The sequence below is a fragment of the Sceloporus occidentalis genome, unplaced genomic scaffold (genome assembly GCF_023333645.1).
Source record: "Sceloporus occidentalis isolate IW3139 unplaced genomic scaffold, rSceOcc1.0.p SCAF_33, whole genome shotgun sequence".
NCBI classification, from domain to species: Eukaryota; Metazoa; Chordata; class Lepidosauria; order Squamata; family Phrynosomatidae; genus Sceloporus; species Sceloporus occidentalis.
The window spans coordinates 4378101-4403391 of NW_028317013.1; the positions used below are offsets into that span (position 1 = coordinate 4378101).

Genomic DNA, 25291 nt, shown 5'->3' on the forward strand with positions numbered 1-25291 from the left:
GAATGCTATGCTATAGTTAATTATCATCAACTAAGTAAAATGCAGACATATCATATCAGCATTTGCACTTTAGTAATCTGATTTAATAAGGAATTAGATATGAGTGACTTACACCCATTCAATAAAAAACTTTTAGACTAAACCCCTAACAACAAAATTAAGTGATCTTTCTATCCTTAAAACCAGGATTAGAGTTAACCATAACATGCCCATAGGCAAAACATTGCGGTCATACTGGAGTAAAGTAAACCTTAAAACTCCAGAGCTCGCTGAGCCGTAGAAACAGAGACATCAGTGTGATAGATCTGTGTGAATAGCGCTTCTCTAATTTGTGTGCCTGATCATACTAAAAGTCGGGACGTGCCACACAAGAGGCAATAGAGGTACATGAGAGGCACCACTGGGCACGAGTCCACCAGAATTTGCGGTGGTGTCTATTCACACAGGTGATCTCTGCTTGTGAGAGCATAGCGTGTGACTATGTATCCAGGTCACACACGCAATGTGTCATGATCCATTGTAATCCACAGTCCAGCCCTTATAACATCTGCCTAGAATAAAAATTCAGGTTTTGGTCAATACGGCAGCAACGTATTTACCTTGGCCTGACCCAGGGCACCGTGCCTTGCCGCGCCTTCTGCGAAGTGCCAGGATAAGGCATCATATCTCAGCAGTTTGTGGCTTAAAGGAACGCAGCACCTTCTAAAGTATTCTATTCGGGCCGTGGCTTTGCCAGAATATGTCCCTGTAACACAATTACAATAGTTTTTATATAACGTGTAATCCTTAAAAAGCTTACGTTTTTTCTAATGCTGGGGGGGGGAATTAAGTATATCTGCATATGTCAGAAAAGGCTTTTTTTTAAAATGTCTTTCTGTTAAACTGACTCTAATCTAATAAAATATAATGATAATATATATCATATATAATGATAATATAAATAAACTAATAAAATATAATGCTATGAAAAAAACCTAAAGAATTCAAGAAGATAGATGTTACTGGTTAGGACCTCTCTAGCCCTGCTTCCACATATAAGAAAATATTAATGAAACCAATATGATCATTCACTTCTTCTAAAACAAATATCGCTTTAAAGCAAAACACCAAAGCACTACAATTAAAAGTTATTTTATATATATATATATATATATATATATGTATATGTGCGTGTTACTGACTTCTGGGGTTTCGCACCAGAAGGCAAACATAAAATCAAAATTTCAAAAATGAAAATAACATTGACAGCAGCACTAGTGATTTATTTGAAATCGCGTGAATCCCCACCTTTTAAGAAAATCTTGCAGCTGGTATTAAATGTATCTCTCGGGAGAGAATACAAAAATAGTTTACCAGAGCGTGTAATAAGGATTAGATGTGAATGAATCCCCCTGGAGCTCAATATGGCTTTCAAAGGGTTAGCAAAAGCTCCGCATTCTTCTGATAGCTGGTTTATATGGTCTTATGTGTGGAATTGAGTTTTTACCTGCCACATCTACTCTCTTCCCCAGTGTTTTTTATGACTGGTAACTGGGTATGTTCCAGGAAACAGTGAATCTCTGACTACTGGAAGAATGCCTTGTCTGGCTGCTGATGCTCCACTGGAAAGAATGGCAACAGGTCAAAGGTCGTCAGCAATCTCCAAACTATTTGTTCCCACTGTCTTGTTTTCATATAGCATCCATTCCCAAGTTGACGTGTATTAACGCAAATGTCTTTCTTTCCTGAAATATTCTAAACGCGGCATGATTGCTATTTTTTATTTTTTTTTAATTAAATTTTCCACTTTTTTGCTCGCTTTTTTTTGATATGGTGACGATAAGAAAGACAGGAAACGGTAATTGCTGAGCTGGTTTTTATTTTGGAAAGTTAAACGTAGGCATTTTCAATATTAAAGTAGAAATTTGATGGAGCGCAGAAGAACTTTGCACCGTGTTAAGTTTTCAGATTCACTGGAGGAAGCTGGTCTTTACATTCGAGTGAGCTGGTGCCATAAGCCAGAAGGCAAGACACTTTCGATCTTTTCCAACAGAAAGCTGAAGGGAGTGAGCAGTGTTACCAAAAACTGCAATAAAAAGAAGGAAAAAAAAAAAAAAGTCAAAAATCTGCTATTCCAGAAATATGCTGTCTGATAATCACATACAGAATGTTCAACCTGTGTTATTAGGTACCTGAGGACTCCTTCTGGAAATATAAAGTTAATATACAAATAACAGAATTTGCTTGAGAATGGTTGTTATGTGCATACGGCTACCCTGCCAAGCAAATAAGTAAAATATCAGGTTTAGAATGGGCCAGTTTGGCCCTATGTGTCACTGACTATTTTTCTTCAGGACAGTAACAAAAAAAATAACTTTAACTCTTACAATCGTATACATTTGAAGTCTACAGTGATCCACATATTTATTATTATCACTATGAACAGAATTATACACTTAAAGAACCAAGCATGTCTATAGTTACTGTTATCATATAATATTATGCATTATGAACCTCGCTGCTGCTGCTGAAACCTTTCCCGTTATTGACTCATAGGTTTCTAGTGCATAGCTACCAGAAGTTCCGAATTTGCCAGGCCAGTCCCAATAGGTTTGTGTCCCATATAGATTTATGCTTACTGGACTTCCAGTGACTTGGCATTCACAGTGCCATAATCTGCCATTGTAGGAGGTGTTGCATGGCCTGAGACACATAGGACGTGGTGAATGCCAAGTCACAATGCCAATTCGGAATGCCCAGATATCCCACATTGTGGGACATCTGAAAGTTGGTAGGTATGCTAGTGCTGAACCAAGCCACTGGGGTTTACACAGACTCCCAAAAAGGTAGTAAAATGAAAGGGAAATGTCGGTGCAACTAAGGCATTTAAAAACGGAATAATGGATTTCATTTACACAGTCAAATTCATAAGCCTATGTATATAGACATTGTAGTAACTTTTAGAAGACACCAGAAGGACATCACGCGAGAAGAGAAGGGCAGATGGGTCCTAAAAAGGGTGTTCATACCATGCTCCCACCAATGTTTTCTCCCCCTTATTTCCTGACTAACAGGCTATCAAGGAAAAGAAAAAATGTCGGTGCGCTAAGCTAGTCTCAGGCTCAAATAATACAAATGTATAATATAAGGCCTACCAAACAGTGTGAGCATTCTGCAAATACAGGTGCCTTGACGTGGCGGGTGAGCTTAATTATGCTTTGGCCAATTCATATAACCAAAACCTCTCATTTATATTATGTTTATATATTTGTTGCCAACTTTATTAGGGTGAGAAGCGCAGACAGTATTTTGTTTTTTGTAACAGGCTATCAAGTGAAGGTCCCTCATGGAGAGACTGCTATCCTCCACATGAAAACAGTCAGGCGGAAATATTGACAAATGTAATTTATCAATTCTATTGTACTTCTGTGGCCACCAGAATATTCTTTATGGAAAGTCAGATTATGTTATCAATAACAATGGTTATACCTAAACCTATTTGTTTCTACCTTGTAAGATTGTAAGCTCACTAATAATAATTGCTTGACTGAAGCTTTAAAAAGTGCTGAGTACATTTTCTGTTGACAGGAGGTACTCTTTTACACAGAAGACGGTGACCCCAAATAAAAACCCAATGTGACATTTCAGGCAAAGTAACTTTTGGAAGGGTCAGCAGTGCCAGTTTACTCATTTCCTTTGAGATACACAGGGAGCATTTTATGCCAATACTGATGTATAACCAAATCTTACTAAAAAGCCAAATTTCCAACCTCTTACGGAAATCAACAATTTTTGCATTTTTTTTTTTTTTTATTCAACTTTAGTATCTGCTTTTTCAATTGCGCAATTTCCATTCCCATGCTGAGGAAATTACATTGCATGCAAGATCCTTTGGCACCTGTAATGGGCTTTGTTTTTTAACCACAAACTATTCATCCCTTTTGATTTTATTTGAGCTTCCAGTGATGACAGCGATATTTAAAAAGGTATCCGACTCCACACGCAATGCCTTAAACTACCTATTTCCTTTGGGTCCAAATAAAAAAATCCATGCTACCCTCTGGTTTACATTTTAGATTAAAGTTTTGTGGGGTTTTTTAAACATTGTTGGCTATTAAATTGATGTTTTGCTATTTCACTTGAAAATTATAAATCATAAACAAGAACAAAAATAAGAATTCCTCAGAACAGAAATCTCTTCAGCTTACCGTTTCCCATTAACTTTAGTGGGTGATGTCCCACTTAGATTAAATATTAAACATGAGAATATATAATATCATAGTATGCAAAACGAATACATATTTTATTTGTTGATTTATACAGGGTCATTATGTTCCATAGTCATTTTATTCTTTCTGCTATAAAAATGTCAAACTTTTAACAAAAAGCTTTTTCAATTTCTATAGCACTGACCTATCAGTACCTGCTCTAATCTCACATGACAATTAAGTTTTACTGGCAACAAAAAAAATAGATGGACAACGTAAAATTTTACGTGATTTAATTATTATTACTGAGAAATAACAGTATTAGAAATATTTCCAATGCTGCGTTTAGTTTAAAAAGGTGTTGATTCAGCATAGGACGTAGAACAGGACCTTTAAAAAGATATACTATAGTTTTATTTTATATAAAAGACAAACCAGCGTGTATTAACACAGTTTAAAATTAGAAATGTGTTTATGTACTATCTGAAAGACTTCCTTAACAGAACACTGCTAGATAACCATGCGTGCAGAAAGGTCCAAATGTTTGCTTTAAATATAGCAATTTTTCATTTTCAGAGCACTTCAGTCCTAAATAGAACATATCTGTGTGATATGTGAAAAGCAACACCCAGTTCTGTTTGGCAGGTGATGCAAACCATCTCCTAGAACGCTAAGCAGAGGGCAGGGATCATACTTTATTTTTCAGTTGGCAGGAGTAGAATGACACAGCATTGCCCCACGTGGAAGAAAAACCAAGCAGTGGGGGCTTAACGTTTGAATATTTAGTGCTTGTTCCTTTCTCCAAACTCTCTACTCATTAGCGCTCACTGAAACCCTGTATAGCTGCTAGCTTGTAGCAACGGTAGAGAGGGGTCTTCTTGGAGATGCCCAAGAATTGGCCCAGTGAACTCTACTTTGACCTGCACCCTTTTTAGATGACATGCCCACTTAAAGAGCAACACTACAGCCTTCATATACACTTTAATGCATATGATAGCTGCATGGTCCCTTTACATTTTTGTGGCTTCCCTTTTACAAATGCCTAGGGGGATTCTACACGGAATATACTTAGCCCTAGCCAGCGTTGGCTCAGCTCAGAACCCAGTGCACAGGAAACGCACAGCTTGAAGGGCAGCCAGCTGCCCCAAACAGCCTCACCAACATAAATGCATTTTAAAATACTTGAAACGCATAAATATGTTTTGTTTTTCTTATCCTGGTCGTTGCAGGAAAGCACAATGGTTGTGCCAAATCTGCATGCTTGTGTAGGTTTTAGTTGTGTGAGGGAGCCCTGACCGTGGATGAAGGTGAGCATGAGGACATCCACAATCCTTATCAAGAGGCTTGGCCCAATGCATCTTCTGGGAAAAAAACAAGAGTTGGAGGTTGAGCAGACATGCTAAACTTACAAGGTATAGTGAAGAACCCATCTATGCAGTTGCATGCCAAAGAAGTCAACCACAAGATAACTCTCAACCATCATATACATATAAACATATATGATGGCTGGTCTGTATCTTTAATAGAGAATGTGGTACAAATGTGTGGACTCATTCTCCTCCAATGAATTTCTGCAATTTAGGTTGTGCTAAAACAAGCAAAAACGATGTCTAACTACACACTTGTTGAAAAATGTTATTTTTAGAATACATTCTTTCATTTTAGGATATACTTCCCTGGATATGTAAAGCAAAAAATACTCTCATTGAATTTCGGCGGAAAAAAATAATTCAAAACCTGTCCTAGGTTTGTGGTCTGCATGGGACAGGATGAGAACAGTAGATATATAATAAACCAGGTGTTCTTGTATTATAGTGGCAGATACCTGTGTGCCGCAGAGGCCGGTAACACATTTTAGGAGTTACAGTCACCATTATCAACTCATCTTTACATATTAAATTCCATGGCTGTTCTTATTAACCCCTTTCAATGCTACTTCCAAATACATAGTGTAAATTGCCAGCAGATGGACAGAGTGCTCCAAATGATATCACTGAATGAAAAATAAAAAATAAATAAAAAAATATATTCCACATGGGCCACTTTACACTAATACACCAGGGAATATTTTTAACACACAGCTCATAACAAGCACTCACCAGGGTCAGAATTTATGAGTGAGACTAAAGAAAGCTGCAGCTGTCTTACTTCTTCGGTATTGTTAACCCTTCCAAATTATTAAGCCATGGCAAATGAAGTGCTGAACACTTATGAGATTGTCTACTTTGGTCAGCAGTATGTTTAGAGATTCACTTCTTTAGGCATGATGGCTAAGGCAGAAAGCTTTCCAACTATACCCTCACTGCCTGGTTGCGCAATCACACGCACAATACAACCTGCCGGCAAGAAAGCAAGGGGATAACATTTGGAATAATGAACACGTGGTGTTAAAATGCAGTTCATTTCTCTTAGCGGAGGCCAGCAGGGAAGTCTCACCGAGGCATTTAAAACCTACCAATTAGTATGTTAGCATTTCAAAAGCATGGGCACATTACATCAGTTGCTTAAGGTGGAAATGTAGGAGGTTGTGTATAATGAGTCTATTCTGTTGGAATGCTTGAAAACGTCCCAAAGCATCATAGCAAACAATGGAATGGTTCGCTTAGAAGGAACATGCTTTTGGTTTTGTTAAGTGGCACATTTTAAACTTTGCACTACTTCAAATACATAACTCATTATAGCTTATCGTGACATTATAATCTGCAGTGATATTCCATGGGCAAGCAGGACATAAGTAGTATATCACATAATCATTTGAGCCTGCGAGGGGATGGGTGAACAGTAAAGCTTTGTCTAAATGCCCAAGCAGCACTCACTAAATGTACAAGGCCTCAAACATTAGACACGTACCTGCCCAAACCTACCTCCACTCCATCGCTATCTCTTCACAAGGATTAACATTTGTTGTACTAGGCTTGACAGCAATTTGCCCCTTGCCCAATATTTTGCATCTTAATCCTCTGTTTAGTCCTACCCTATCATCCCTCCTCGAGTACCACATCATTTTACCTACAACCACACAGCACTTCCCACCATCCTAAGCAGCCATCTATTCCTGTGATCAGATATGTTGTGCAAATGGTGCAAGGGCCTGTATTTTGGAAGAAAAAAAAAAGGAGTTGTGTCTCAAAGCAGAACACTTCCGGTATATTTTTTTAATCATCATACTTAGTAAATAAAACATAAGTACAATTGGTAGGCATGTCATGATCCCCCTCTACCTTTATCATTTCTAACGTCTAACAACCCACCCTCCCACATGCAAACATACACACTTTATTGGTTAATAGTTTTTGAGCCCTCCGCATGTTGTTATGATGACTTCTGCAGACCCTCTCCCTAAACATGGCATCTTGGTGAAACCGACCTCTATCTTGGAAAGAGAAAATGGTAAATATAAATAAAATCACCTTTGACTGACATTACATCTTTTTATTTTAATTCAATAAGGATAAAAGTAATGATGGCTCAATGGCATCATTTTCTAGGTACGTAAGAAGACAGCACTATATTCTGCACAAAGAAGAGACTCCGAACAAGCACTTGCCTTCCACAGCATTGTTTCTCAAACAGCTTTTGCTCTCTAAGTATTTGGAAAGTGGGACAGGGACGCTAAATAATTTTGGTAAGTCGTGATCACACCGCATTGTGAAGCTTTTCAATAGGCATGTTACAAAAGAGAACGGACAAGCTGGAGGGGTAAAAAAAAAAAAAACACACACACACACACGCACATCAGACACTGCGTTTAATAAGAAAATCCTTCACAGTCAGGGATTTATTGAAAGCAAATCCTGAATTCCCACAGACCAAAGGGATCAGAGAATGAAAAACTTCAGCCATGGCCTCAGCTGAAGCGGTTTTGGCTCTGATGTTCCCCCTGCGAGCATCAAAGTGGATAAAGATTCTTAAATCTCCTTCATCTGTACAGAGGTGAGAACAATGCCTTCATCTTAAGGAAAGACCGTAAAATAAAAAAGAGAGCGGATCCAGATAGTATTAAGCAAAGACAGAAATCATGTTGTCCTATTGCGATCTAAATTGTTGTTGACGCAAAGAGTTGGATATATGTTGAATTCAGTCTAAGGCGTAGAGATAAATTTGTTCTTCTCTACACTAAACTTTCTTATTCCTCCAGCTCCATAAGGCTAATAATTCAAAAGATTTAGATTGACAGGCCAAGACAATTGATTTTTAAATCATATCTCTACATATTTTACACCACTGCTCAACAATGAAACAGTTACATTAAAAGAAATCAGCTTAGACCACCATATATTAATATTAAACCTGTAAAAAAAAAAAAGACATGAACAAGGATTGCGAATATAAGCAAAATGCATTTGAAAGCTCAAAATCAAGCACATATTTGTACATATCTACACTCATACAAGCATCCATGAGAAGATGTGAGTAGTTGCCTTCAGTTCATATGAAATTATCAAGAGAAACGGCTCAGATACTCAGATATGTATGAATATAATGAACAAAGCGACCTTTGTTTAAAAATAAATAGCCCCGTACTAATATAGCTATAGGTTTTACTATGCATCTCTCTGTTCTCTCCTTGAATGGAGACACAGACGTAACATATGCAGACGTGTTACATTTTCTGGATGTCACCCTAATGCCTTTTAGACGAATCCTGGTAAGGATGCATCTGCTTACACTTTGATCTGTGCCACAGGTTTTTAAATCCCAATATATCCTTCTCTAATGCAATCACACAGTCGGCAGCGATGAGATCACAGGCTGACCCCTACAAGCAAGTGATCTCTTCGCTCCTTTGTTCAACGATATACTTCTGTTTTTGGTAACACCTGAAGCTCAAACGTATTATATTTCAAAAAGCCCTGAGCAGAGAGTGCAAAGTGCAGACCAGTTGTGCATAGTGCCAAGGTGATTGCTAATGTCAACACGGACCAAGAGACGGCATTGATTTAAGCCATAGGAAGTGTTTGTCGCTCATGTGATCAGCACAGCTAGAGATAGCACTACAGACTGCTCCACCAAGATACTACTTAAATATATATATGAGCAAAACAGACAGCGGTGGCCCATATTGGGTAAAAATCTAAATACAAAACCAGACTAAGGAAAAGACTGAGAACAACGGAAGCGAAACGAAATTAATGCTCTCAGAGATATTGGTTTGTCCAATGGCAATTAGGTTTGACCTGATAATCGTATATTAACTCTTAGATTATGTTATATTTAATAGTATGATTTGCATTCTTAATGCTAACATTAAAGCGCCAAGAAAAATATTTTAAGAAAGAACCCAAAGACATTCCAATGCCTCCAAAATGTTGAGGGGGTAGCTTGTTAGAGGGTACAAGAGGTCAGTTACTCATTGTTTCTCCATAGAGGGACACACTTTTCACCTAGATCGGTAACTAGATCCATTCTACCATTCGTGGGCCAACTACTGGTCTCGTTTCATTGGCTGAGAGGCATGTGCCTGCAACCTATCAGCTGTCGAGCAGAGAGCTACAGCAAAAAAGAGAGGTCTCAGTAGATAAATGTTGTTTTCTTAAAATAATAACTTTGCCATCTATCAGTATACTGGCCCTTTAATCAGAATACTCATCGCCATTATTTAGATTTTATTAAAAGTAAAATATTTTGTTTTCTCCATCCATATGTTCCTATGATTCCTACCAGGCAGGTCCTCTTTAAATAGTATTCCACAAATGTTATTATCTACAAGTTTTAGTTAAGTCCATTAATGTATTTTAGATCTTGGAACAGCTATGCATATGCTTGAAATAACAGCCTCACGCCCCCAAATTCCTAAACCAAATACTTAATCTTGTGCTTTCATTTAATTAATTAATTTAATGCTTTTAAGTTAATAAAAAAAGCAACATTAAAATGATGGTAGTAATTATAACCTATTTTTAAACTGCTAGACATATCCAAACGTGCAGGCACAGACAACCATCCGACTGTAATTAGTTACTACTTTGAAATGTGTTTATTTTACGAGTTCGTATTTGTACTTCAGCGCAACGCAAAAAAATAATAGATTTCCAACACAAGCTTGACAGTTTATCTGGGGAGACTTTATAAAAGTTATGTGCAAAGTAACAGGGACATCTTCAACACACTTTTCTGTTATCTTTCAAAGTGTGTGTGGTCTTACATCTCCAGTCTCACTGTATAATCCATCAACCTTCTGCTGCATCTACACGCTTCGGTTGGGAACTCTCTATACCAGGCGAAGGCTCGAAAACCAAAAATCTAAAGTTAGCATTTTTGATAAAAGTTAAATGTTTGGAACAAATATGGTGGCTCAGGTGAACTTTATTCCACTAACTAGAAGGAAGGCACTTGGGTACCTTTCAAAGAAAAATGTTGTTACATTTTATGTATGATACAATCAATCATACCTAATGATATTTTTTATGATGGGATTTTATAGAATATTACATGTAGTTTGTCGTATGTGGTTGTTCCCTAAATGTGGTGGTTTCCATAAATCAATGCCTGACACCAGTGAATGTAACTTCTTTTACCCATTTCTCTTTCTTATTGTAGTGCTAAGTTAAATCTAATTTCATTGTGCATGTTCCAGTACATTCATTTGGTTTCTGTACGCAAAGAACATGGAGACCACAAAAAGCTGGATATGGAAGATGTAGCAATAGTACATTTCTGGTGAAGTACTTGAAACATTGATATATATATGTGGCTTTGTACATAGCAGCTGCAGTACAGTGTACCCACAGCGACAGTGATGTCACTTTACATTTCAAATACCTGTACAAAGTGCACATCAAATTTTGATAGACTGACAGGCAAAGTGTGATCATGAAATATCACCTGTCATAAACCGCAATTTCTTCAGGTCCTTCAGACAAAACGCTCCTGCAGGTAAGTGGTGTGGGCAGAGGCACAGGCAGGGACAAAGATGGCCCTGATAAGCGGTTTGGTGGAAAAGGTGGCATTCACAAGCTGTTTAGCGGCAAAGCTGGCACTGTGGGACAAGTTGCTTGGTGAAGTCGGGGCCCTGACGTCTCTAGTTACGCCCCTGCAGGTACCCACACCTCTAAACATTTCTAATAGCCAAAGAGGGGCTTTTATTTGTAAAGGCTGTAGTAAGGGACTTATCACAGGAAATGTTTGCACAGTTCCATTGCTGACTATATATATCAGAATACATTGGCACTAAATGATTCTGTTTAGGGTATATTAGTTTAAGTTTTATTCATGTGACATACACTAAACTGCTCAATCACCAGTTTGGACACAAGGGACACAGGAATTTAAGTTACATAGAGGGTAAACTTGGGAAATATCTAAAATAATGGACTTTATCAACCAAGGAGGTCATTTACTAAGCAAAGGAGCATAAAGGACAAAATGTGCAGAGCGAGTAAGTTCTTGCAGTATAAAGTACTTTTTTTTGTTCACTTTATGTGTCTGAGCTATAATCTTATGTATGTGAGATTGTATGTTTGTTCATAGGCTATATATTTGGTATTTTGTATTTTGCAAGGTTATAAAAGCAAATGAAGAGCAGCGATATCCTAGCCACGCTTTTGAGTGTAATTTGCACAAATTACCAAATTAAATAATTATTAAATTAAGCACCAGTCATGCCTTGTGTCTTTATTTTATTTTTTATTTTTAGAATGCGCTTCCCTGGTTATCAGAATAGAAGCCGAGGTGGATACATTGGAGAGTTACATTTAAAGCACTTAATGGCATTATTTTCCAAGCTCTCGATGGGTGAGGGGTTTTTACGGGTGTACAAAATCTATTTTGACATATGGACTGAGCACATTACAGTATAATAAAGAGGGGGTGCAGTTCTATAAGAAGTACAGGATTAATAGACATTATCAATAGGTATGCATGCATAAGGAAATGCATTTCCTTCCCCAAAGAGCTTACAATCCCATGATTAAGAAGAACCTTCAACGCATAAAAAATGTATTTTTTGTATGTGTACAGAAACCATTTTCCTAAATAACAAAAATGTGGCTTTAATGCAATTTACTCAAAAACAGAATGATACATATGTGTGTTTACAGGATTGTTATTTGGCTTAAACATCCCGTAGTACTATTTATTTTTGCAACAGCAGGCTCTAGTAAAGACAAGACAGACGGTAATCACGGTATACACAGATACGGCTGTAACGGTGAGGCTGTCCATGCTTGTTTCTCCCTTAGACGAAAGACAGTGTTTATAGAAAAGAAAAAAAAAAAGAAGAAATTGATTGTAAGCAGGTTTGTTTAGGGGGCTTGGAAACTACCAGTTTATCTTGGCAATAGTATTTGTATGGAATTTTGCTCCGTTTGATATATGTTTATATTGTACGCTACCTATTTCTCCAAACCGCCCTTTTTTCAGTCAATGTCCTCTTAACCATTTCTTCCCCACTTTTAAATTCCAATCAAAAAAAGTTGCCTGCATGAGCTAAAGAAAAAAAATAGTTCAAATATGGTAGTAGGTGTCCAACATTGTTCCTCCAGCTGTTGTAAGCTGTAGTCTGAATAGCCTATAAATCCTTTACCCATCTATCTATATATATATATATATATATATATATATATATATATATATATATATACGCACACACACGGCCTTAGCCACATATAGAATATATAGCCACACGCAGATTGTCAGCACCTCCGGATCGGCACCATTGTATACCCTCGTTCACCCCCATTTGGAAACGTACCAGTCGGCTAACATAGTCCTAGAGGAACTGATGAAGGAGATAGCTAAACCTGTGCTTACAATATAGCCAGAGCGGGACTGCAGAGAAATTAATCACAGCCATGTCTAACTGCATTTTTTCACTTAACGCATAGCAGAAGTTCCGAGGAAGGAGGCCCCACTGCCAGACCTGCAACTGCTTTGACAAAAATTAGTACACAGATCCACGAAGAAATATGCTCTGTTCATTTAACCCCTCCGGGTGCAAAGTGATTCTGAAAAGCTGCAGATGATCTTTGCTGGATGATAATCTTTATTGCTTTCAACGGCAAATATTCGAGAGTATATGTTTGAATGCTACATGTTTAAAAGTCTATAAGGATGTCACAGAATTAGCAGGGGTGATCATGCCCTATTTCTGGAATTTATAATAAACCACGTGTAGAATGTTCTTCATGTATTGTGAACATGAACAGGGTGTTGTAAGGATTAGTCACCATCCAAATATTATTTTAGCTACTTCGCCAAAGAAGCTGCGGGCACTTTAATAAATGTATGATCTTAGGCAGTTTTATATGGAAGAACCAGGAGGACTTAGGTGAAGAACACACCGCTTGGACTCAAAAAATCATTTTTGTCATTTCTCCAAGATGACCCAGTACCTGCCAGGGATGTATTCCTGTTCTAGTCAAACCCACAAAGTTGGCTGATGAAGGGATTTATTAAAATATGGGCCCTGTCCTTTTTTCATATCGAACCTGTAATTACTTTAAAGCAATATGTACAGCACATATCGTTGTATAACAATAAGAATGCATGAACATTTGGAGTTAACTCTCTATGTCATTAAAATAAAATAGAATCTGGATACTTATTATATGTGTATAAATAAAAGTGGGCCAAGTAGGAGTCACGCTGGGGATATTGCTTCCTTATAAGTCAATGGTAAGACCTCACCTTAAAAATGCGGTGGGATTCTGGACACCAGTCCTTAAAAAAGGAGATTACAGAACTAGAAAAGGTCCAAAGGAGGGCTAAAAAATGTATAAGGAGATTGGAAGAAATTAGTTATAAAGAGTTATGAGACAGAAAAGTTGCATCTATGTATGCTAGAAAAACAGCATCTTAGATGGGATATTATTGCATCGCATAAATATGTGCAGGGTCAATATAAAGAGCTCTCCAGTGACCTGTTTGTCAAAGAACAAGAAGTCCTCCTCTGAGAGTGGAAGAGCAAAGATCTCAAGGGCAATAAAGATCTGGAATTCACTGTGAGGCGGTGCTATCAAATATAATGGGTGCCTTCAAAAACGGTCTGGTTATTTTTTATTTTAGTAAAGCAGAACATGCAGGATTATAAATGATAGATTAAGCATTCATTTTTTTGGATCTTCTTTATCCAAGCATAAATCTGATCGCCTTTTTGAGTCAAGAAGGATTTTTTTCCCCTTAAGTGGCAAAATCTTGGATTTGTTTTACCTTCTTTTGGATCAAGAAGGGTTGAACTTGATGGTAATTGAGCTTGATTTCTCAACCTAAATAACTATGTTACTATGTTACAAGTAGCACAGATACAAACATGGCACTTATAATGCATTTCTAAGAAAATAACTAGAAAGTATTGCTTGTTTGTAAGAAAATATTTGTAAAAGCAGTTAAAGTGCTAAATGTTTTTGTATAGCACAGTACATGGAACAAACCACTGGTGGCAAGATCTTATTCTGCCTGGTTTATCTACCTCGGACAACATCAAGGGCCTCCAGACAAACAATATGAAAGCACAGCTTTGGATGGACTAGTAATGATCTTTGGACCTCAGGTAGCTGTCCAAATTTTTTTGGACCCATGGTGTAATTTTTATGCTCCTCATGGGTATTTGAAAGGGCTTTGGGCTACTATATTACTTGGCCATTTGGTATAAACTGGCTCTTTCTTCGGCTGAAAGTTTCCAGCCCTTCCCTGCCTACCAACAAACACACCAGACACCACCTCGATGTTGATGGAGTATGCCATATATATATATAAATAATGATAGAATTAAAGCATTGGAATTCTCCTGGCTTCTGCATGCTGTCCAAAAGGGTGGCAAAAACTCACAAGAGGAAACCATTTAACAATCCAAATACAAAAATAATCTTGGATACTAACATGTAGGGGAAGACTAACATTAGTATTTCATTTACATATTGAATACAGATACTATACATGTGAGAATGCATGTGTTTTTAGTATTATAGGCTTTAAATCACTGTAAAACTGAATAGCTACGTTACACGGGAGTATGACTGCTGGAAACAAGACCATTACCCACAACCTCTTGGATTTTCCACGTGCGGTTTGCTAAAACACCATCCAGCTCTGGTTTTACATATTGATTGAAATGAAACGGCTTTCTATGGCCGCCACAAACACTAATTTCTTGGCTTATTTATGAGCCAACAGCGAAAATTATAAGCCAAACTCTTAAGGCATTTTCTTATAAGAGCTGGATTTTTAATGCAGCGTTTAATTTGAAATTATTTTGAGCTGAGGGAAAAAAACGCTGAGGGTCTTGATAAGAAGCGGGTCTGTGATTTAACCCACTGGCAAAAAAACACGGTCATTTTTTATTTATTTTTTCTAAGAAGAGACAATCTCTGATTCTTTTCACGTGTGACAATAGGGTTCATACTTACAGTCTTGGCGAAAACGCCCATGAGCTCTGGAAATTGATGTGTCAGAAGCGCCAGCATTGCAGTAAACGAGCAAAGGCCAGCCGTGAAATGAATAAAGAACGGTAAGTCCTTCTTTGGATAAACTGAAACCTCGTGGAAAGCTACAGAAAGAGGAGAGAAATCAAAAAAATGTGGTTTGTGCGTACTTATGATATTTAGCAAGTAAAGCACGTGGCTATAGTACCAAAAAAAGTATCCATAAAAAAACTGAAAGCAGTCATCAAAAGTCTGAATAGTCTGAACATGGCGTTTGCAGAAAATGTTCTACAAATTATAATTCACATAAAAAGCTGGACAATGTTGAAGAGTTGCATAAGTGAATATATATTATAATACTAATTATGTAAAGCAATGGGTTTTCTCAGACAAGCTGTGGCCCAAGCCCCTGAAGGGCCACATGCAGATTACCAGCTGGACATCAATGGTATAACACAAGTGTCAGAAACAGAAAGTTTAACAGAAACAGAAAATTAGGGGGGGGGGGATGTAAGTACCAACTTAATAGAGTTTTATATATTACTCTTTAACAAAAAATTGTTGTTCAGCTGTTTCTCTGGAACCACACCGACAACGTTCTGATAACCCCATGTAACTAAAATGATTCATAACCAAAATGTTCACTTTTGGCTGAAAATGTGCTAATCTGGGGAAAATGTATATGGCTATTTCTGTGGAAATGTCAATCTTCATACAAAAAAAAAAACTATTTGCCATTTACAAAAGTGCAAGGTCACAGGCCCTTTCAGGAAAAAATGACAATGTCCTAAGGCATACAAACATTTCAGTAAGGGTTACAAAAGACAAACAAATGCATGTATTTCTTTGTATTTCTTCTTAAACAAAGTTTCAAAATTCCAAAATAGACATTAAAAATATATCGACATGGTGACGTTAACTTCACTCAGGACCACCCTGATTTGTAGGATGTTAATTTTTGAAAACCATGTGTTTTTAGTAATGTTGTGTGTCTGCTTTTAAAATTAAGGCTCAGGACACACTAGCAATCCAGCCTTTTCCCCTCATGTGTTTATGCGTCTTTCATTAGAATGGGCTCTTCTATGTAAGCGGTAAGGCTACTGACAGAGCCATCGATGTGCATGATCCTAAAACCTCTGGGAGCCTTAAAAACCTACGTTTTAAGTCACCTTTGTGCTGGACCAAACAGCAGTATGCAGTATATCTCCACAAAGTCTGGGTCTAAATACTATGCCGGCTGACAGGTCACCGGTACAACAAAGCTACAGTACTGCCATTTTCATTTGTTAGTGAGTATGGATGTTCCTCATCCAGTTGTATTCCTCCTACACAGCTGAGTCTGATTCAGTTAATGATTGTGTTTCAATCTACATATTAAATTGATGACCATTAGCACCTATCTGGTATAACTGTTTAATATAATTTTATATATATGCCTACAAAATCCCTTTGTGCAAGTCTACCTAGAAGAATTGATGGTGTTTTGAAGGCAAAAAGTGGTCACACCAAATATTGATCTGATTTACATTTTTCTTCTGTTCACTCACTTTGGATTTTGTGAAATGATAAACATAAATATTTAACATGTCTATTTTTGAAAGCATTCGTACTTTACACCTTGCTTTGTGCACAGTCATGCTGGAATAGAAAAAGGACCTTCTCTAAACTGTTCCCTCAAAGTTGGAAGAATAGCATTGTCCAAAATGTCTTTGTATGCTGAAAAATTAAGATCTCCCTTCACTGGAAGTAAGGGGCCTAGCCCAACCCCTGATTTCAATAATTATGATGTGTATCCCAATACAAAGAACGGCCCATAAAGACATGGTTGGATGAGTTTGGTGTGGAAGAACTTGACTGGCTTGCACACAGCCCTGACCTCAACCCCATCGATGACCTTTGGGAGGAACTGGAATGAAGATTGCAAGCCAGGCCATCGGTGCCTGACCTCACAAATGCTCTACTGAATGAATGGGCAAAAATGATCACAGAAACACTCCAAAATCTCGTGAAAAACCTTCCCAGAAGAGTGGAATCTGTTATAACCCCATATTAATGATGAAGTATTTAGAATGCAATGTCATCAAAGTTGGTGTAATGGTCAGGTGTCCCGATACATTTGTCCATATAGTGTGTGGCCTACATAAAATAAAAACTTTATTGCAACCAAATTAAATAAAATAGTTTTCTGTAAACTGCATTATTTTACACAGCAATATTTTTTTTCCTGTGAGGCTAACCATGTTGAATTCATTTCAGCAAATAAAAAAACCAAAACAATAAATAGAGTGAACTTAAATCAGCAATTACACTGCAATGTCATCACAACAAGTGTAAATATTTGGGAGGGGTAGTAATAAAACCAAAATACAGTACTTAATAGGCCATAAAGGCTTCTATAGTCTACATGTCCATATGTATGGAATGTTGTAAAATGATAAAACAGTGCGCTTAAACTATATAATTTATGAGATTTGTAAATCATGTGGACTCGGCCTTCAGTCCAGATGTAGAGTGACGAACACAGCCTTAATATTATTAGACTTTCGGTGAATATTTCATATACAATGAATTTGCTTCCCCGACAGTATACCCAAACACTCGATATTCACTTGTGATGTGGCTGCAAAACAAATTATATGTCACTTGTTCAAACAAGATGCTTTCAGAGTGTTGTTTTCCCTTTCAACACGTTTTAACCATGGCAGCCACAGGAAGGATAATGTTAAAACTATGCTGTCTGGATACGTACTGCAAGTCAAGTTGTAACTCGACATTGGCTACAATACCTTGACGAACGTCTAAACAATGATCTCACGCGTCAATATATTTACAACTAAAAATCATTGGTTGGGCTTGTAACTTCCCCTGCCGACTAGTAACTTTTTTCCGCTGGAATGTGCCGCTGGAGCTGTCAAATTGTGTCAGTGTGTGGCATTAGCCAGCAGCATACTGGGCTTTGGCCCAGTGTGCCAGATGGTCATTTCAGGCCAGATTATGGGATCCTGTTCAGCACACAAAGCAACGTAACTGTTCGTTATTGCGCCCCTACACAATTTAATGAATCTTGAGGCTTCTGTAGGGGATCTTAGGATGTGTTAAATTAAGGATTTCTAACAATAGTGGATGTAGATCAATAGGACACTGAACTTTCCAGGATCAAGCAGGGATCCAATTCTCCCTAACCTTCCTGGTTTCTGCAAGTCTAAGAGAGGTTTAGTGCTGAGATATAATATCAAATCTCAGCACTTTGATTCACTCAGACATGGAGAGACCACAAGTATTGCTCATATCTGTAAGCAGCACCGTGGGCCCTCCTAAATACAGGGCCCAGGGTTTAAGCCTCACACGCCCAACGACAGCCCCGGCTTGATCTCAGTCTCCATGGGATCTACATTTAGGAGTATGTGCATTGACATACAAAACTCCTCTAATTTGTACCTTCACCCGAATTTAATAAAACATTTAGCTGAAAAGAGAAGCACAAGCAAACTACCTGTATACTTTTCACTTGGTTTAAAACCATTAAAATGCGAAAGATTATTCCTTTGTCGGATGTAAACATAATGATTTTACAGATTCACGGCTGCTTTACTACTTTTGAGTGGGATAGTCATCCGGGAGCTGGTTTGATTTGGGAAAAAAAGAACTTGATAATCTCAGTTGGTTATGTCCATCAGTCACAGCATAGGAATGCAAAAGTCCATTTGCTTTATACGACCTGCTGGCGGCTCAGAAACAAATTATTTTAGCCAGTGATTTTTATGCTAGATTGATATTGTTAGAAAAACATGAATGAGTCTGCGAATCCTCATTCCAATCTACTGAGAAGTACAAGTGAAAAGAGTTCATGCGCACATACGTACAAGTGGTAAATACATTTTCATTGTTTAAAAGTCACACAAAAACAATTATTTTCCCACTTGGCAAATATATTACATTTCCCGGTATTTTCATTTGGTCAACTGATTTTAGTGTTCAGCTACAAAAAAAATTAAATCAAAAAGACAACAGCATATTAAATATTTATGATTTAACCAGCTAAATGACCATCGGGATTATTTATCTAACAGAGCTATTTAATCTGAATACCCTTATGAGATTTATAAAACAATGAAAAGAAATTACAAGCTGTCACATTGTTTAAAAAACACAGAACAGATAGCTGGACAGTTGGGGAGGAAAACGTGCCAGCACCTCCTCCCTTTTTCACTTGTTTGGAAACGTTTGCCGACTCGGAAAAACTCCCATGTCAAAACCAAAGGCGGTCGCCATCAATCACTGTGTGGCGGTGTCAAGTACAAAATCCGATGACATGTCTTAGCCCAAAATATCAGTGCTTGGCAGCCTGCAACAATCTGTATAAGGACCATCGTTTCTGTGTTTTGCTTGGAATATGTAATTCCCTGATTGAGATGAGAGACTGTTCGGTTATAAAAATGATCGAGAAAAACAGAATTAGGATACAGAAGCAGAACGCTCACGGAAACGTTTGCCTTCGGAAGTTGTCCTTTAATTATTCGGTCTGCTAGATTTTCATCTAGCCAATGCCAATGTCTCCTCAAACTGTATCTGCATACATGTATGAAGGGTTCTAATATTTAGAGTTCTATACATTCTGTATGCTGCGTGTTTACGGCCATCTTATCTTTATAAAGCATTTAAGTGGAAATGGAGTACTTGTTTACCTTAGATGGAGCTGGTCACCAAAGAGCCCTTTATACATATGGGCTAGTGCACTTGACTGTTGATACTATATCTTTCTGGTACTGTAGAATGTCATTTTTTGCCCCACAATTTCTCTAACTAGCACAATGGGACGTTTTTTGGCTCCCCTCCCCTCGAGACTGGTGACCTCGGCTTCCAAATGCAGCATGTATGAGTATTATCAGCAGGTGATAAATAGATTTAATGTTTGGGGAGGGGTACTTATTTTATACACAGTGGTGTATTTATGTAGGGAATTAGCTGAAGCTTCACTCAGGACAGCTTCTCATCGCCTACCTAAAGCAGAGTCTTCTTTTTCTTATGGCTGCATATCCTTTGATATCCTTTGTATTGAACACAGGGGGAAAATGTCCTTGCACATCACTCAGAAGCACAGGGCACAGGCTGTGCCAGGATCATCAAAACCATTGAGCATTGGCGCACGAGGAAACCTGGTCATCCAAAATGGCAATCAGCCCTAGTAATACAACCGTAAGTCTAGGCCAGAACACTTTGCAGAACCAAGAAGACCCCACTAAGGATCCAACCTAAACTCCATATGGACTGTATAAGGACCAGTGTTTTAAGCACTAGTTAAAAGTGTCAATGTCTAGGGTTAAAGGAACTCCCAACACGCTTTTATACTTTTTTATACTTTAGATATGGTCCTTTGGTTGCAAGGAATAGGTATGTAGCGTTTTTTTGCAAAAAGTTGCATAAATAGAAACGTTATTATGTGTTTCTAAGTTTCACATTAGAACTCATCTACCATGATCCTTTGGTATTTGAGAAGCTAGTTCTCACAACCTGGAAGGATCTGGGAGATAAGAACACTGCACCTGATTACCAAAACGTCTTAGGTCAATCATGGAATCTTAACCAGGGATTGGTTATTATGATTCAGAGAACACAAGAATGAAAGCAACACTAAATCGCATAGCCAAAAAGCAGTCAGTTTGTTGTATGTGGACAACATATTGACAATGCAGCAATCATGTGACCTTCCATCAAGTCCCTCGGCGCACTCAGCAGGTAACTTTTGGCAGCAGGCTGCTAATCACGAAAGGACTATGTGCTGGTTAAACAGTAATGTGCTACAAGAACTGTGAATGTTCTTTCAATGAGCCTTCTTTATAGCTACTACCTTACCATTAAACACAACATATGTGAAGTATCCAAGCACTCTATTTCACTTCTTTGATCTCAGTGGGGTTGTGTTTAAACAGTAGCGCTAAAACGTCTTAATCGGATTCAGCCTCTTCACCTATATGCCATGTATAAAGCTATTGGAATGAGTTCCCACTTAGCTTACCGATGCATCAAAGTGCCTTGAATAAAGACGTTACTCATAACGCATAAACAGCTCTGAAATAAACCACAAAGACATCAAAAACCTATTCTCAAAACAAAACTGTAGATTTCCATTTATTGTACAATTTCCACAATATACATAAGTTTGCACTTTTCTATACCCTTGTTTGCTTCAACACGGTACTGTAACAACAGAAATAGATTGTAATTCTGTTTGGGTTTATTTCACCCAGAATATTTATAGTTATTATTTTGTTAGGGGCTACAGAGCTCATAAAAAAGTTAGAGGTTAAGGTAAATAAATTGCAAAATATACTAATACAGGAGTTGTCTTCTGGAACTGATTGAAAGCCATGATACAAGATTAAAAAAAAAAAAAAAAACTAACTGCAGTTTGGTCCGTTGCATGTTTAGAATAAATTTGGCTGCAAACATTCTTTAATGCAAACAAGTTGAAAATGTTTGGTTACTGAAGATAGATGTGCCCCAGAAGGGCACTTTAAATACTCAGCACTATAATGGGCAAGAGAGTTGAGGATTACAGAACAAATTGTCCCAGTATTTGCTTACAAGGTAAAATCACCGCTGGAATGTCAATGGTACTTGAACGGGATGTCTGTTTAGCAGTTTGTTAATTAGTATATTATTAGTCATACATTTTTTTTTTTATCATTTACATGTTATATTTTTATAAAAAGGAGGACATATATGTCCATATCTATCTATATAATTTATTAAAGAAGGATCAGTGGTTTTAAAATATCTATATATATATATATATATATATATATATATATATATATATATATAGATATATTAAAACCACTGATCCTTCTTTAATATATATATATATATATATATATATATATAATATATATATATATATATATATATATTAAAACCACTGATCCTTCTTTAATATATATATATATATATATACTTAATAGTAAACATATTACAATTGGTCACATATGTTAATATGGTCAATATTACTTTACCCTTATACATAACCCTGCTTTCAAAAATGATCTTAGTGCATGAAAACAAAAATGTCTAGTATTACTAGCATCAGCTGAAAAAATGTTTCAAAAATATTGTGCTATTTTTTTGTATACCCTATTTGCTCGAATATAAGACAAGGTTTTTCTCAAATGCTCAATCATTTTTCTCAATCATAGTTTTTATTAAATATGAAAAAATTGTTTACATATCAATTAATATTTACTAGTGAAACTTTTTTCTTATAGGGTAGTCTTATATTCAGGCTTTTTCTTTTTTTTCTTAAAATAATATGAAAATTTTGGGGGGTCGTCTTATAGTCGGGCAAATATGGTAATATAATGTTTCTAGGCAGCTGCATTTGGGCCATTCATAAATTTTCTAGCTCTGTTATCTAATTCAAACACTCTGACTGCATATCGTACTGCCTTGTAGAGGACTATAAAGTGCCTCGGTCTAAATCACACAGTCAGGCACGCAGGTTTATTCAATAAGGAGACAGAAGGAGAGTTGTGGTTTCAAATTTGTTACTTCACTATTCATTGTGAAGAGCCAATACGAGTAAGTTTCTCTAGTGCGGCTGGCTGAGCTGGCCCTGCCTAATGCATACTGAAACATAACTTCACTGCAAACTCTCCCTTTAGTGGAAAAATCCTCTGACCAGGCCAGATATGGACATTTTTTCCAGTAAACGGGACACGATGTAACATTTGGTTAGTTATGGTGTTGCCACTTTTTTGGTGATCTTTTTATTTGGAGTTGCCGAAATGATTACAGTGGGTTAATTCAGCATACTACTTTCTTACCTCTTCATTAATACATCGGTGCTTCAGGCAACAGTTGAAAGATTAAAAAAAAATACTTAAAAAATACAAACTTATCATGTATTAATATATGAAGTGAAAATAAACTCTACAGGATTTGGTTAAGCTTCATTTCACATACCTGGTAATAGCTCTCTGTCAGCACTTTCTGTGCATCCAGGGTAGGGATAAAACAGATGACCCCTTTCTAGGGGGTATGGAAGTATCCGGAATGCTGTTGAAAGAAAAAAAATCATATACGAAGGCTACATAATTTGTTTGCGATCAGAAAAGTCAATGGGAAAAAAATGACATTACTACTTTGCCTATATTGTTACCAAACAATATGGCTTTTGAGCCATAGGAATTTATTCATGAATAAAACCCGTGTTAAGCACTGGCTGACCACTCACAGAAACTTCCAAGTGTACAGAACGTTAAGTGATCGAATATAAATCAATGCCAGTAGCGATAGCCAATCAAATGTATGCTAGTTGGACACTGTGATTGGCTGCAGTTACTCCAATTGATTGCAATAGGAGACTGGCTTCCCTTAACTTCAATGGGAATGCTTACAGAGTATGTGCAGGAAGCATACCTAAGTATGTTTCCTGCTTTCATTACAATCAGCCAGTGGTTGGGGGGAAAACAACACAAAAGTCTAACTGCACAGCTGGTGCAAAAATTCCAAGATGGCAGTTTCCATCAGCTGTCGTGATGGCATCAACCTTCACATACTAAGAGAGAATCTTTAAATGCGGAACAAACCCAGGACTGCAACAATTGTACAGTTTCAATTAAATTGTGCAACACGTGGAGATTCTCAGTGCTTTTTCTCTGGTACTTTCTAGTTTCTGGAATGGCAAAGAACCCCTGCTGATTTCCTTCCCTCATACAGGCCCTTTCATTTCTTTAGTGAATAGCCCAAGGAACGGTTTCATCCGTTGGATATTGTTGGACTTACTCTTCCCTTTGTAAATAAACCCTGTGATCTAATTATCTTACTGAGATAGAATCTGAGACCTTTGGCATAAACAGCCTATCAATGTTGTCTTCCTTCTCCATCCACACAAGGGCTTTGAAACCCTATTAGGTGTCAGCAAAATAGAATGAGATCTTAACAACTGTGCAGAAATATCTTAAGTGAGGGAATAATCATGAACATCATGTAACAAGTCTACATATAATATAGATTTCTAGTTCATATAATTGCTTATTTAGTGTGCTGCCTTGCAAAAAAAAGTGAAACATCCACTAAATATGCAATCTGCCCAGTTTTTGCTTAACACAAGGAGTAATACAGGCATGTACGTAACTATACAACCTAGCCGCACACACACAATATGCCAACTCAGTGACTGTGATGGTGGTTCTCTTGTGAAAAAGGCATAGCAGAACGGACACCTATTTTTAGAAGTGCAGGCAGATATCATTAAAATCATATCTTCGTCTACTAACAAAAGATAAAAGCTATGTGCATATCTGACTTAAAAAACAAATCTTCATTTGTAAGCTCACACTGGGATTGATGAAGATAAGCCAGCCTCTTTGATGTCTTCTGAAGAGCGCCATTGAGATAACTAAATTAGTATTCCCACTTCAAACAATAACACAAGTGCATTGAGCCCTCTTTGAAACTAATACAGGCAGCAGAGCATTCCACTGGTGCTGACAATTTAATTAAGATGGGCAGGTTGTGAACCTAAGCAACGATGCACAATGTGCATTGTGGAAATAAAGACATACTTACTCCCTTCCCAAGTGCAGTGTAGTAAATTCAGGGCACCTTCAACCCGTTTCCAGTGCTGGAGATGGAAAAAGGCATAAGCTACAGCTTCGCTGTCACCACGCTTCAGGATATGCTCTGGAGGCATAATTAGGCTCTTCATTTCTAATAAATACTGTAAAAATAAAATATAAAAGTGTA

General features: G+C 37.3%; 1 protein-coding gene across 1 annotated transcript in view; it reads right to left on the bottom strand.

Moving 5' to 3' along the window:
* Nucleotides 1–1969: 1969 nt before the first annotated feature.
* Nucleotides 1970–25291, bottom strand: part of LOC149298353 (suppressor of tumorigenicity 7 protein homolog) — a 71821-nt gene continuing 48499 nt past the window's right edge. Inside the window, exons 12-15 of the mRNA XM_089487504.1 lie at nt 25115–25265; nt 23507–23599; nt 15533–15672; nt 1970–2065 (exon numbers count right to left, since the gene is read on the bottom strand). Coding sequence (XP_089343630.1) covers nt 1970–2065; nt 15533–15672; nt 23507–23599; nt 25115–25265 — 480 coding nt within the window. The remainder of the gene's footprint in view (nt 2066–15532; nt 15673–23506; nt 23600–25114; nt 25266–25291) is intronic.